The sequence below is a fragment of the Chiloscyllium plagiosum genome, unplaced genomic scaffold (genome assembly GCF_037043375.1).
Source record: "Chiloscyllium plagiosum isolate Xiang-an unplaced genomic scaffold, Cpla_swu_hap1 HiC_scaffold_39, whole genome shotgun sequence".
NCBI classification, from domain to species: domain Eukaryota; kingdom Metazoa; phylum Chordata; class Chondrichthyes; order Orectolobiformes; family Hemiscylliidae; genus Chiloscyllium; species Chiloscyllium plagiosum.
This window is the reverse complement of record NW_028270177.1, coordinates 37,591,923-37,607,517: the sequence shown is the minus strand read 5'-3', so window position 1 is coordinate 37,607,517 and position 15,595 is coordinate 37,591,923. Positions and strand designations below refer to the sequence as shown.

General features: G+C 45.8%; 1 protein-coding gene across 3 annotated transcripts in view; it reads left to right on the top strand.

Moving 5' to 3' along the window:
• Positions 1 to 15,595, top strand: part of cemip (cell migration inducing hyaluronidase 1) — a 239,455-nt gene that overhangs the window by 185,106 nt on the left and 38,754 nt on the right. For all 3 annotated transcript variants that reach the window (XM_087981291.1, XM_087981292.1, XM_087981290.1), the window contains exon 14: positions 1,600 to 1,805. In XM_087981291.1, the coding sequence (XP_087837417.1) occupies positions 1,600 to 1,805 (206 nt within the window). The remainder of the gene's footprint in view (positions 1 to 1,599; positions 1,806 to 15,595) is intronic.

Below are 15,595 nucleotides of genomic sequence, written 5' to 3'. Positions count from 1 at the left end.
TGGAAATCTCCTGAGGCATGCGAAAGTGAGGATTGCAGATGCTGGAGAGTCAGAGTCGAAAACATTCCAGATCCAACCCTCCAACTTGGCACCGCCCCCTTGACCTGTCCATCTTCCTTCCCACCTATCCGCTCCACCTTCCCCACCGAACCTATCACTATTACTTCCCACCTGCATCCACCTATCGCCTTTCTACCCACTTTCCCCCCAGCCCCACCCCCAACCCCCTCCCCCTCCCCTCTATTTATCTCTCAGCCCACTTCCCCTTTCACATTCCTGATGAAGGGCTTATGCCCGAAATGTTGACTCTTCTGGTTTTCGGATTCTGTGGACCTGCTGCGCTTTTACAGCACCACCCTTTTCAATCTGCTGAAGTGCTCAAGAAGGGTCAGTTTGTATCTGCAAAACTCTGGTGTAATCCCTCCAACCTCCAAACCATTCTGTCCTGCTATATCTTCGATGCTGTCTTCATTTCTGCACCTCCCTTCCTAATCCTCCTATTCCCTTTCTGAAAAAGTTACTCTGCTCTGATCTCTCATGGTTTGCTGATACCTCTGTTACTCTGAGAAACTCTAGGTCTGCCAGCACTGATCGTCCTGTACTGACAGCTCCCAGCTCTAAACCCTCAATGCTAATGTTGCTACTTTAAGGTATTCCAATATGTCCCCTGCTTCTGAATGATAGGGAATAGCTGCCAATATAACAAGATTAAAAAGATAAAATAGAACTCCAAAACTGAATGAATGACTTTTGCCAATTAAATGGCAATTTACAGGGTGTTACTGTGTAAAACACAAAATGGGGCTGGACGTCTGGTAGCAACTGTGGAGAGAGAAACAGCTAACATTTTGCAATTCTTCTTAGCAATTGAAGTGGTCTGGAGAACCATTACTTTTTCAGTCCCCTTCAGTTCGGAAAATATTCATCTTGGGCTCTGTCAATAACTCTGTTCCACAGATGTTGCCTGGTCTGCTGAGTTTCTCCAACACCTTCTGTATTTATTTTGGATTTCCAGCATCAACACTAGTTTTTGTTTTGACTGCAGCTGAGGTACCAACAGCTTGTTCACTCCACCGATTATAGACGCTTTGCCGTTCATGGTGACAAAGCCGCAGTGTCTTTCAAGTATTTTGGATGCCTCAAAGTGTTCACGGCCAATGAATTGTCATCATCACTGAAATGTAATCAAACCCAGCAGCTAAATTGCACACACATGCTGGCTGACTGAGAGATGGCTTTCAACTAGAATGCAGTCCGAATTCTCATGACAATGCGATGCAGCTGGCTTTACAAAAAGCTCTATTCTAATCTCGAAGATTATTCATTTTTTTAAAAGGCAATGTTTCCCTTTGTAGGTTCACTTTGTCCAGTATCAAAACAATTAAGCCATTTTTGTAAAGTTTTGTTGCCTGCCTTGTCTTAAGCACCTTAACCGTAGGGTTTTCTGTTAACCCTACATGATTGGTTTACCCCAAAGCTGCTAAATGTTGATTTGTTGAATTGATTCTTCGAGGACAAGCAACTGGCTTAGAGTCAGTGCAGAGAGAAAGAGATGGGGCCACAGGAACAGAATTGATTTCTCTTTCTTTCTCTTTACAGGTGAAAGATGTTATTGGCTACAAGATCCTGGGGCATTGCTTCTTCACTGAAGATGGTCCTGAGGAACGAAACACGTTTGATCACTGTCTTGGGCTTTTGGTCAAAGCAGGAACACTGTTACCATCAGATCGTGACAGCAAGATGTGCAGGAGCATAAAAGAAGGAGTGTATCCAGGATATATCCCCAAACCCAGACAGGACTGCAAGTAAGTAACTACCAGACAGTTTGATTGGATTTACTGGAACTGAAGGCATATTGATGATTTCACATAACCAAGTGGAAGACCATTATCCATTCCATTTGAAGGTACTTGGCCTCCACTTACTTTCTGTAATATTCAACAAAATTAATACTTTGGTGGAGTCTAAACCCTCTTTTTTCTATCATGTAGAGTATCTGGATAAGAAAAATGAAAGTTCAGAATTATTTTAGATTCCCGTACATTTTGCTGAGTTCAAGATGTTCACCGATGTTATGTGTGAGATAATGATACGGCAGCACTTACTAACAGTTGTCCCTTAATGATAAAGTGGAACAGCCAGAGACTCCATGCATCAACAAATGTTCCTTAAGGGAGGAAGATTTATAACTGAGAACTTTGATAAAATAGGGAATTGAATTTGCGTTTGTACAGTGTTTTAATCAAAGTTAAAACTTTGTCAAAGTTAAACCGTTTTATCTATACAATTCAACTCTTTGATTTTAAATTAGTTTCCCTACAGTGTGGAAACAGGCTCTTCGGCCCAACAAGTCCACACCAACCCTCCAAAGAGTAACCCATCCAGATCCATTTCCCTCTGACTAAGGGACCTAACACTACGGGGCAATTTAGCATGGCCAATTCACCTGACCTGCGCACATTTGGACTGTGGGAGGAAACCGGAGCACCCGGAGGAAACCCACGCAGACGCTGGGAGAATGTGCAAACTCCACACAGCCAGTCAACTGAGGCTGGAATCAAACTCAATCCCTGGCGTTGTGAGGCAGCAGTGCTAACCACTGAGCCACATAGATACAACAATAAACTCATTTTCCAGTAAAACAGTTAGTGTTTGATGATGGGCACCAGCGTTCCCTCTCAGTTGTGGGTCTATGCCCGCCTGCAGCCACTCCAACAGTCCACACACGACCATCACAGCATTGACATCCGGTTCTGGACGTCACCATCCTACATGAGCCTTGGAGACCTGTGCAGCTGGTAGAAAGAGAAGAGGAAATGCTAATGGGCACCTCTTGGAGGTTGTAACTGGCCCAATGATTGAAAACACCACAGGGCAGCATGGTGGCTCAGTGGTTAGCACTCTCAGTGCCAGGGTGCCAGGTTTGCTTCCACCCTGTGGCAACTGGCTATATGGAGTTTGCACATTCTCCCTGTGTCTCTGTGGGTTTCCTATGGATTGGTCATGCTAAATTGCCCATAGTGTCCGGGGATGTGTAGGCTAGGTGGGTTAGCCAATGGGAAATTACAGGAATAGTGTGGGGAGGGGTAGTTCTGGGTGGGATGCTACCTGGAGGGTTGGTGTGCATTTGATGAACTGAATGACCTCCTTCCACTCTGTAGGGATTCTATAATTATAGAAATTGCAGCATAGATACAGGCAATTGTGTTTCATACTTGTTCTTGGGATGTGGGCATTGCTGACTGGTAATAATCGTTCATTGATCATACCTAATTTCCCTTGGGATGCTGACTGTGAACTGTCTTCTTTCCATGTTGCAGTCCTTGGCTTGTAGGAACTGTTAAGAAGGAGCTCCAGGATTTGATTCAGTGACAGTGAATGAACTGTGATATAGTGTTTGTCTCAGAGGTGTGTGTTGGACAGGAACTTACAGGCAGCAATGTTCCCATGTATGTGCTCCCTTGCCCTTCTAGACAGTAGGGGTCATGAATTTAGAAAATGCTGTCAAAGGAGACTTGGTGGGTTGTTGCCATGAAGCTTCTAAATGGCATCCACTGATGCTCCTGAGCATTGTCGGTGCTGGGATTGAATGTTAAGCAGTTTTGCCCTAGATGGTGTTGAGCTTCTCGAATATTATTGAAGATGAACTCATCCATGCAAATGGAAAGTATTCTATCGCATTCCTGACTTGTGCCTTGTGGACAGACCATGGATAGACAGGAGGTGAGTTACTCAATACTGGATGCCCAGTCGTTGCACCACTCTTGTAGTCACAGTATTTCCATGCCTGGTCCACTTCAGTTTCTTGGCAAGAATGGGTACTGCAGATACTGGAGATCAGAGTCAAGATTAAAGTGGTGCTAGAAAAGCACAGCAGGTCAGACAGCATCTGAAGAGCAGGAAAATCGATGTTTCAGGCAAAAGCCATTCATCAGGATTGAGGCTGGGAGCCTCGGGGGGGGGGGTGGAGAGGTAAATGGAAGGGGGTTGGGCTGGGGGGAAGGTAGCTAAGAGTGCAATAGATGGATGGAGGTGGGGATAAAGGTGATAGGTCGGAGAGGAGGATGGAGCGGATAGGTGGGAAGTAAGATTGGCAGGTAGGCCAGGTCATGAGGACAGTGCTGAGCTGGAAGGTTGGAACTGGGGTAAGGTGGGGGGAGGGGAAATGAGGAAACTGGTGAAGTCCACATTGATGCCCTGAAGTGTTCTGAGGCGGCATATGAGGCGCTCTTCCTCCATGCGTCGGGCAGTGAGGGAGTGGCGGTGGAGGAGGCCCAGGACCTGCATGTCCTTGGCAGAGTGGGAAGGGGAGTTGAAATGTTCGGCCATGAGGCGGTTGGGTTGATTGGTGCGGGTGTCCCAGAGATGTTCTCTAAAGTGCCCTGCGAGAAGGCATCCAGTCTCCCCAATGTAGAGGAGACCACAATCCAACCCCATGAATGTCAGGAGACAACTGGATAACAAGCTGGCTACAAAACACGACCTAGAGAGCCCATCATCGAATGGTTCTGTGGATTCACTGGGGTGGGAGTTTAAGTGGGGCATGTTGTTCTAAGTGAGGGTGGAGATGTGGTACCCATTGTAGAAATGCATCCTGTAATTTTCTGCTGTCATAGCATTGCATAGGTACAATTATCAACTTCTGTGTCACGGGACACTTGGGTGGACAGCAGAATTTTCCTAAATGTGTCCACATCAACCTCTAATGATAACTGTATCAGACACTTCTTTCCAAGTGAAAACCGAAAGAACTGCGAATGCTGTAAATCAGAAACAAAAACAGAAGTTGCTGGAAAAGCTCAGCAGGTCTGGCAGCATGTGTGAAGAGAAATCAAAGTTCATGTTTCGGGTCCAGTGACCCTTCCTCAAAACTAGAACTCGTGGTAGCTCGTCACCGGACCCGAAATGTTAACTTTGATTTCTCTTCACAGGTGCTGCCAGACCTCTGAGATTTTCCAAAAACTTCGGTTTTAATTTCTTTCCAAGGTTCTGTGCTGGGGTGGGGGTTGGGTGGCTTGGTGGTGTAAATGAGGGTGGAAATGTGGTACCCATTGTAGAAGTGTGTCCTGTAATTTTCTGATTGCAGTTAGCTGCATGTGAAACCACTCTGCCAGTGTGGAGCCTCTCAAAACAGTCACTTGTGCTTCTGTTCCTGAGGGGCTAGAGATCTACTGGACACTGGGAGGGGAGATCTTTCTGACTGCAAAATCCCACAGTGGTGTTCATGCTCACAAGAAAAATATATCAAGGAATCATGCACAAATGGCTTGTGATTTTCATTCCATCTCAATGGAATCGAGAAGATTGCTTATGGAATTTGCTTTCAAGTGCAAACAACTTTAATCAGATGTTATCAAAATGATGGACCAGGAAGACCATCTTTGATCTATAGCTGACTGAGAAGGATGGCCGTTAAGCCAGCGGAGATATTTAAGCTTGGTAGATTTTTTCTTTGTGTCCTCAATATCCTTGGTGTTTTCCCTGATAGTCACACATTCCCCTCAAAAAAAAAGAACTGCGGATGCTGTAAATCAGAAACAAAAACAGAAGTTGCTGGAAAAGCTCAGCAGGTCTGGCAGCATGTGTGACTAGCTGCCCATTTAGCTTAAGATTGGCCAGTGATGCTCCTCAGGAGGAATCAGTGCAGCAGATGGTTCTTCGCTTCAGGTGATTAAGTTTGCTGGATAAACATGGCCGACGCCCAGATGGAACCTTCCCAGGACATTAGTTTTTATAAGACTCAGATTCCTGAACCATCTTCATAAAATTTATATCCTGGGAAAGTTCCACCTGGAACTGCACCACCTTTGTTGGAAGGTGTTTTTTCCATTTATCTTTGAGAAGTGGTATAGCTCTTCTGTTGCTGACCAACTTAGCTGCCTGCGATACATTCAGTTGTAGCAAGAGGCAACTTCTGACTCAAATGGCCCTCTCCAGTCGCTAAAACAGAGACCACTCAAATGTTTTATCACTCAGCTTGAATTTCTGTAGAGAAGTAGTGATGGGAAGGGTGGTCATTACAATGCGTAGTTTAATGATCTTAAATGAAGAGGCAGCTTTGTACAAACATGGCTTGGGTACAGAGGATCGAGTATCAACTGAAGCAGTTCCGATTGTTGGAAGGATCCTTTTGATCTCCAGTCTTTTGTCCGAAGGCAGACCTGATATATAGTGCCATAATCTGTACCAGGGGTTGAGCAGGAAAGCAGCTAGTTGGAATGGACATTGAACCCTGTGCTATTGGCATCAATCAGATTCGCACCACTTTCCCCAGCCATCTGGCCCCCAAAGGAGGCTGAGTTGCTGTGGTGACGGATACTTTTACAAATGCATGTTGTAGCCTGGAGCTAAGAATGTTGTATGCAGAGGCTCCAGTTTCTTTCCATTGCACAACAGACCAGCATCACATGCCGCTTGCTGTTTGCCATGTTTCTTGCACCATGACCTATTTGGCCACCAAATCCTGAAGTGAGACTTGAACCCAGAACTTCTGTCTCAGAGGCAGGGATACTACCCACTAACCCACAGAATCCCCTGTTGAAAGGACACATAGATAAACACAACCAGCCTATCTGGCATCCATATGAAACAGGGAATGTCCTTGTTGGTAGAATTGTGTTGTCTACACATAGCTTCAAGAATTTACAACACAGCAAAAGGCCACTCAATCCAGAATTAATCCCAGTGCCTCCTCACTCCCTGTTAGAGACAAAAAAAGCTGCAGATACTGGAATCCAGGGTAGACAAGCAGGAGGCTTGAAGAACACATCATCATCAGGAGATAGAGAATCAACATTTCGGGTGTAACCCTTCTTCAGGACTGGGGATGGGTATAAAGGGACCTACAGATAAGTGAGAGGGGTAGTGGGTTAAGCCGAGGGGGGCTGGTGGGCATGGTGATGAGGTAAGGATAGGTGAACACATGGGCTCATGAGCCCTTCTTCGGGCATGAGCCCTGAAGAAGGGCTCATGCCCGAAACGTCGATTCTCCTGATCCTTGGATGCTGCCTGACCTGCTGCGCTTTTCCAGCAACACATTTTCAGCTCTGATCTCTAGCATCTGCGGTCCTCACTTTCTCCTATAGGTGAACACAGGTAGAGGATACAACCTGGTTGATTGATGGGAGGAATGAATTGGGTGACATGATGGCTAGGAGAAAGTGAGGTCTGCAGATGCTGGAGATCAAAGTTGAAACTTTATTGCTGGAACAGCACAGCAGGTCAGGCAGCATCTAGGGAACAGGAGATTCGACGTTTCGGGCACAGGCCCTTCTTCAGGAATGAAGAAGGGCCTGTGCCCGAAACGTCGAATCTCCTGTTCCCTAGATGCTGCCTGACCTGCTGTGCTGTTCCAGCAATAAAGTGACATGATGGCTAAGTGGTTAGCACTGCTGCCTCACAGCACCAGGGACCTGGATTCAATTCCAGCCTCAGGCAACTGTCTGTGTGGAGTTTGCACGTTCTCCCTGTGTCTACGTGGGTTTCCTCTGGGTGCTCCAGTTTCTTTCCTCAATCCAAAGATGTGTAGGTTAGGTGAATTGGTCCCGATGTGGTCTCCTCTACATTGGGGAGACTGGGCGCCTCCTAGCAGAGCGCTTTAGGGAACATCTCCGGGACACCCGCACCAATCAACCACACCGCCCCGCGGCCCAACATTTCAACTCCCCCTCCCACTCTGCCGAGGACATGGAGGTCTTGGGCCTCCTTCACCGCCGCTCCCTCACCACCAGACGCCTGGAGGAAGAATGCCTCATCTTCCGCCTCGGAACACTTCAACCCCAGGGCATCAATATGGACTTCAACAGTTTCCTCATTTCCCCTTCCCCCACCTCACCCTAGTTCTAAACTTGCAGCTCAGCACTGTCCCAATGACTTGTCTGGACTTGTCCTACCTGCCTATTCCACCTATCCACTCAACCCTCTCCTCCCTGACCTATCACCTTCATCCCCTCCCCCACTCACCCATTGTACTCTATGCTACTTTCTCCCCACCCCCACCCTCCTCTAGCTTATCTCTCCACGCTTCAGGCTCACTGCCTTTATTCCTGATGAAGGGCTTTTGCCCGAAACGTCGATTTCGAAGCTCCTTGGATGCTGCCTGAACTGCTGTGCTCTTCCAACACCACTAATCTATGCTAAATTGCCCCCAGTGTTCAGGGATGTGTAGGTTAGTTGCATCATTTGGGAAATGTTAAGTAATAGGCTAGGGGAATGGATCTGGGTGGGTTACTCTTTGGAGAGTCAGTGTGGACGTTGGGCCAATGGCCCATTTCCACACTGTAGGGATTCTATGAATCGGGTTGATAGCTGGAAAGATGGGTTGATCAGAGGAATGGAAGGGAGTCAGGGGATGGGAGGGAGAGTTGTTTGAAATTGGAGAATTCAATGTTTGGTCCTCTGGGCTGTAGGCTGCCCAGGCAGAAGATGAGATGTTGTTCCTCCAATTTGCCGTGTGGTTCACTGTGGCAACAGAGGAGGCCAGGGATGGTCATGTCGGAAAGGGATTGGGAAGGGTAATTAAAATGGGTGGTGACCAGGAGATCAGGTTCATCCCTGTGGGCCCGGCTGAGATACTTGGTGAAATGTGCCCTGAGTTTGCGTTTGGTCTCCCCAACGTATAGAAGACCACTTCAGCAGCACCAGATACAGTAAACTAGGTTAGAGGAGAGGCAGGTGAACTTCTGTCTCACCTGGAAGGACTGTTTGGGACCCTGGATGGAGGTGAGGAGGGTGGTGTACTGGCAGGTTTTGCATCTTTTACAGTTGCAGGGGAAGGTACTTAGGGGTTGGTGGGGAGATTGGTCTTTGTTCCTCCAATTCACTGCTGCAACCATTCCCTGCACCAACAATTCCTTGTTGTTATCTCTCCTTGTAAATATGCGATGCAGAAATTCCCTCCAATTAATTATTGGGAAAACTGAAACTTAATTTTGGTCCCTACTCCAAAATCCATTCCCAGTTACTGATTTGCTCCCCTCCCTGGCAACAGCCTGAGCCTTTTGGCAGCTTTGGTGGTGACCCCAAGAGGATAGTGTCATACCGCGTGGAAATAGATCCTTTGGTCCAACCAGTCCATGCCAACCATAATCCCAAACTAAACCAGTCCCACCTTCCTGCTGACATCAGTAAGATACCCAATGTCTACCTCAATATCATCAACCACTTTCATCCCTTCCTTAGTTCATTTACTGCTGAAACCTTCATTCATGTATCTTCTTTTTACCTCTAGACTTGACTATTCCAACTCAAAATTGGTCCTTCATATTTCACCTTCTAAATTTGAGATCATCCGAAACGCTGCAGCCTTTCACTTAACTCTCACTAAGTTCCTTTATCATCCATGTGCTCGTTGACCTAAATTGGCTCCTGTCAAGCAATGCCTTGATTTTAAAATTCTGGTCACTTGTTTGCAAGTTCCTCAATGCTGTTGCCCCTGCTTCATTCTGTAATCTACTCCAGAACCCCACAACACTTCAATGTATCTGTCGAGATCTAAAGGTCAAACTCTCTGCCTCACTTTTGGCCAATACCAGGTCCCTAAAGCCTACTCCTTTGGCCATGCTTTTGACCAGCTGATTAACCATCTCCTCTCAGTATCATACTTTGATTTATTGTCATGATTTGCAGATGCCAGTGTTGGACTGGGGTGTGCAAAGTTAAAAATCACACAACACCAGGTTATAGTCCAACAGGTTTAATTGGAAGCACTAGCTTTCGGAGCAACGCTCCTTCATCAGGTGATAGTGAAGGGCTCAATCCTAATACACAGAATTTATAGCAAAGATTTACAGTGTGATGTAACTGAAATTATACATTGAAAAATTGATTGTCTGTTAAGCCTTTCATCTGTTAAAATACAGTGATAGTTTCACTGCTTTCATGTGTTAATCACAAAACCTTTTTTTTTAAAAAGTTGCATTCTTGGGTTAGCTGTTAACAATGGTGATAGCTAGACAATATGTTGGTGGTATGACACTATGTATGATTTATAGTGGTAGTGTAAAGGGCCTTGGCCTGTTATATTGCATTAAAAGCACTGTATTGACATATTGCTGCTGATGTGTTCACCTCCATCTATTTCAAGTACCAGTTTAGCTTGCTGTAAATACTAACGAAGATATTTGAACAACAGGTGAATTTTTGCTTTCTCTTTTAAAGGCTAGCAATTGAAACGTGATTGCTTTCAAAAGGACTAGGAACGTGGGATATGAACATTGCTAATAAATGCAAGTATTTCTTATCTCTAGATGTCCTGCAGGCATTGAGTCAACCACACTCTAAGAGAACTGAAGCATATATGAATTAGACCTGTTCGAGGTGGTGGGTTCCTCTGATATAACCAACTTCAGATCGGTGTACACAAGTCAAATTCATAACTTGCTGTATTGCAAGTTTGAATCCTGACTAATGCTATACTTGTCCTGTTGAAACTTTATTGCTGGAACAGCACAGCAGGTCAGGCAGCATCCAGGGTACAGGAGATTCGACGTTTCGGGCACAGGCCCTTCTTCAGGAATGAGCAGAGAGTGTTCAGCAGGAGAAGATAAAAGGTAGGGAGGAGGGACTTGGAGGAGGGGCGTTGGAAATGTGATAGGTGGAAAGAGGTCAAGGTGAGGGTGATAGGTCGGAGTAGGATGGAGGCGGAGAGGTCAAGAAGAAGACTGCAGGTCAGGAAGGCGGTGCCGGGCTGGAGGGATCCGGCTGAGACAAGGTGGGGGGAGGGGGGATGAAGAAACTGGTGAAGTCCAAGTTCATCCCCTGCGGTTGGAGGGTTCCCAGTCGGAAGATAAGACACTCCTCCTCCGACCGTCGGGTTGTTGTGGTTTGGCGGTGGATGAGTCCAATGACCTGCATATCCTCGGTGGAGTGGGAGGGGGAGTTGAAATGCTGTGCTACAGGTTGGTTGGGTTGGTTCGTCCGGGTGGCCCAGAGGTGCTCTCTGAATCGCTCCGCAAGTAGGCGGCCTGTCTCCCCAATATAGAGGAGGCCACACCGGCTGCAGCGGATGCAGTAGATGATGTGGGTGGAGGTGCAGGTGAATCTGTGGCGGATATGGAAGTTTCCTTTGGGGCCTTGGAGAGAAGTGAGGGGGGAGGTGTGGGCGCAAGTGTTGCACCTCCTGCGGTTGCAAGGGAAGGTGCCGGGAGTGGAGGTTGGGTCGGTGGGGGGTGTGGATCTGACAAGGGAGTCGCGGAGGGAGTGGTCTCTACGGAAAGCTGATAGGGGAGGGGAGGGAAATAGGATGGTGCTGGGGTCTGTTTGGAGGTGGCGGAAGTGACGGCGGATGATGCGCTGTACATGGAGATTGGTGGGGTGGTAGGTGAGGACCAGTGAGGTTCTGTCCTGGTGGCGGTTGGAGGGGCGGGGCTCAAGGGCGGAGGAGCGGGAAGTGGAGGAGATGCGGTGGAGGGCACCGTCGACCACGTCGGGGGGGAAATTGCGGTCCTTGAAGAAGGAGGCCATCTGTGTTGTATGTATTTTGAACTGGTCCTCCTGGGAGCAGATGCGGCGGAGACGAAGGAATTGGGAGAATGGGATGGCGTTTTTACAGGGGGCAGGATGGGAGGAGGTGTAGTCCAGGTAGCTGTGGGAGTCGGTTGGTTTGTAGTAGATGTCCGTGTTGATTCGGTCGCCTGAGATAGAAACAGAAAGGTCTAGGAAGGGGAGGGAGGAGTCCGAGACTGTCCAGGTGAATTTGAGGTTGGGGTGGAAGGTGTTAGTGTAGTGGATGAACTGTTCAACCTCCTCGTGGGAGCACGAGGTAGCGCCGATACAGTCATCAATGTAGCGAAGGAAAAGATGGGGGGTGGGGCCAGTGTAGTTGCGGAAGATGGACTGTTCCACATATCCTACGAAGAGGCAGGCATAGCTGGGGCCCATGCGGGTGCCCATGGCTACTCCTTTTGTTTGGAGAAAGTGGGAGGATTGGAAAGTACTTGTCCTGTGCCATACCAACACTATGAATGATCCACAGTTAGCGTCCTGGTTGCAGTTATAGCTGTCTCATTGCAGAAAACATTGTAAAGCAACATAGATTCATGAGGAAGTTGTAAAGAATGGAAAGCAAAGACAGAGTTAAGCCTGTGGAACCACTTCTAAGGCAGCACAGGAGATTTTATGAATGTTTTTAAAATTATGAAGATACTTGGTGGAAGGAATAAGGAAATATATTTACTATTTTTAGACCCAATCCTCTACCCTATTACTCTACATTTTCCCTGACTAATGCACCTAATCTGCATATCCCTGAACACTACGGGCAATTTAGCATGGCCAATTCACCGAACCTGCACATTTTTGGATTGTGCGAAGAAACTGGAGCATCCGGAGGAAACTCACCCAGACACGAGGAGAATGTACGAACTCCACACAGACGGTCGCCTGACTCTTCGGAGGGTTCGTGTGGACTTGTTGGGCCAAATGGCCTGTTTCCACACTTAGGGATTCTATGATTCTATGATTCTTGGAGGATTCATGGCAGCATTTGGATTCAATTTAAAATTAGAATTATGTTCATTGTAACATGTACAGGAGTACAGTGGAAAGTTTATAATGTTACCTTACATGGCGCCATCTTAGGTAGGTACAAATCTTAGATACAAAATAGAGAAATAAAAACATTGTTACATTATCTTACAGTTATTCATAGTATCAGTTAGAAAAATAAGAAATTAAGTTTAAAAAGTTAAACATTACAATTATCACTAAGAATTGAGAGAGAAGGTAACAATGAGTTATTGGTGTAGGGAATTGTTGAAGTCATTGAGTAATTGAGGAATACTTGAGGAATATTGAGAGGCTTGGATAGAGTGGACATGGAGGAGATATTTCCAGTAGTAGAGAGACAGGACTCAAGGGCATAGCCTCAGAGTGAAGGGATGACCCTTTAGAACTGCAATGAGGAGGAATTTCTTCAGCCAGAGGGTGGTGACTCTGTGGAACTCATTGCTGCCAAGGGCTGTGCAGGCCAAGTCAATGAGTGTATTCAAGACAGAGATGGATAGGTTCTTGATTGGTAAAGGGATCAGGAGTCACAGGGAAAAAGCAGACGAATGGGGTTGAGAAACATATGATTGAATAGTGGAGCAGACTCAATGGGCTGAATGGCCTATTTCTGCTTCTACATCTTATGGTCTTGTGGAATAGACTATTGCACCTTTGAAGGACTAGTTGGGGAAATGGCTGTCGGGCGATAGCAGGATCAGTTTTGGCTTGGTCTGGTAAAGAACCAGCATGGTCACGATTGGCTGAATGGCCTCCCACTGCGTTGTGAATTCCTGTGGCTGTATCCCACATGTAAGCAATCTGGATCCCAGCAGATGGTTCTGAAAGATTTCTCCAAACACAACCATTGCCAAAGATTATTTCAACATATTAGCCAACAAGTTACGATGCACAGCTAAAGTTCATTAACAAGGCCATGCCTCCTTTTTACATGGAGTGTGTTGAGAAACCTAACATTTTTGCTAGTACAGATGGATTGGGCAAAGACATTGAAGTCAAGTGGAATAATCAATTAGAAACTTTCATTCCATTTGTGACCATGAATCTGTCCAAATGGTACTGTCCAGGACAGCAGGAATATTGAGGCCATGGGGAAATAATTCAAGGGAAAAATCACCAACTGGGCCAGTGTCACATGGATGTTTGCTGAGGTTCAACAAGGCGTGCCATTATTATAAAGAAGTAAACAATTGATGAAATATTTCAGTTTGATGCCATACAAAGAAACTGGAAAGAAAAATTTGCATTTCCTGATCTCAAAACATCTCCTTGTGATTTACAACCAGCTAAATCATTTTCAGAGTAAAGTTGCCCTTCTTGTGGGAGTGAAATGATAGTCAGTTTGTACCTCGCAAGCTCTAACAAGCAGCAATGGAATAATATCTGACTCAACCTTGTGCTCTAGTTTGCAGACAGTGAACTTGAGCTTCTTACAATGCCAGTAGGTTATATTTGTAATTGAATACAAAGCAGCCATCAATTCACCAAGGCACTGCAACCTCAGGATTCAGAAGTGAGAGCAGAACCTAAGCTGTCACCTGAAGGCTGGTGTATCTAAAATACCAAAGTGACTCTTCAACCAATTTCCAGTTGCTGTTACTACAAGTCAATTTGAGTAAAGTCTTGATTCAATTACATAGAACACAGATAAGACCACACTTATTATCCCTACAGTGTGGAAGCAGGCCATTCAGCCTTCAAAGAGCATCCCATCCAGACCCACCCACATATCTTATCTCTGTAACCCTGCATTTTCCATGGCTAATCCACCTAGCCTGCATATCCGTGGGCACTACAGATGATTTAGCATGGCCAATGACATCTTTGGACAGTGGGATGAAACCGGAGCACCTAATTGAAACTCAATTGAGGAGAATGTGCAAACACCTACAGACAGTTGCCCAAGGCTGGAATTGAAACTGGATCCCTGGTGCTGTGAGGCAGCTGTGCTAACCACTGAGCCACCATGCTGCCTTTAAATGTTGTGGACTGTTGTGGGTAATTCTGGTCCCTTTGCTGAAGGAAAAATACAGTTGCCATAGACAGCATTGGGATAGACTGAGTAGACACAAAAAAAGGATGTTTCTCATGGTTGTGGGATCTAGAAGCAGCAGCACAGTCTCAGAATAAAGGGCAAGCCAGTTAGGACTGAGATGAGGAGGAATGCCTTCATTCAGAGTGGTGAAGCTTTGGAATTCTCCACCTGAGAGGGATGTGAAAACCTAGGCTTAATCAAGTCCAGTGACAAAAACAAACTGCAGATGCTGGAATCCAAAGTAGACATGCAGGAGGTTGGAAGAACACAACAAGCCAGGCAACATCAGGAGGTGGAGAAGTCGACTTTTCAGGTATTAACCCTTCTTCAGGATCTGCAAAAGGGTTACACTCAATGTTGACTTCTGCACCTTCTGATGCTGCCTGGCTTGCTGTGTTCTTCCAAACTCCTGCCTATCTCCTTTTAATCAAGTCCAGGACATATATTAATAGAGTTGTAACTACAAATGATTTCAAGGGATATGGCGTTGTGGTAAATATCAACCATGAATAGCAGTCAGGCTCAAGGGGCTGTCTCACTTCTGCTCCTACCTTCCCGGAGACTTGGAACCTGCTGAAATTGGTATTTGGTTGACATTTTGTGCCAGCAAGTTTTAACACAAAAGAATGGAAAGATTATTTTGCTTTCTGCACTCTTATGGGATGAAAGCTGGCACAGTTTTACCTCTACATTAGCAGCAGGGTGAGATATATTTTGAACACTGTGATATATCATTTGTTTGTTACTAATGTTAACTGACTTGTGGAAATTGTTCTGTTTCTCATTGTCTTAAATCCCATTTTTCCTGGTGTTCAGATCACATGAACTGCACAGTATAATCTTTTGAAAGAAAGATTAAGATGACAGAAAAAGATTAAAAGGACAGCCACAACGGCTTAATGAAATGCCACCGAAAGCTGTTAACTCCCATTGTAAACCTATTTTCTGGTTATCAAATGCCAGGAATCAAACTTTTATTATTTGTTACTAACTATAACACTATAACACTTTTATGAAGCTCAATAAAGAGAAGATTGTATTTCTGATTGAAACCCT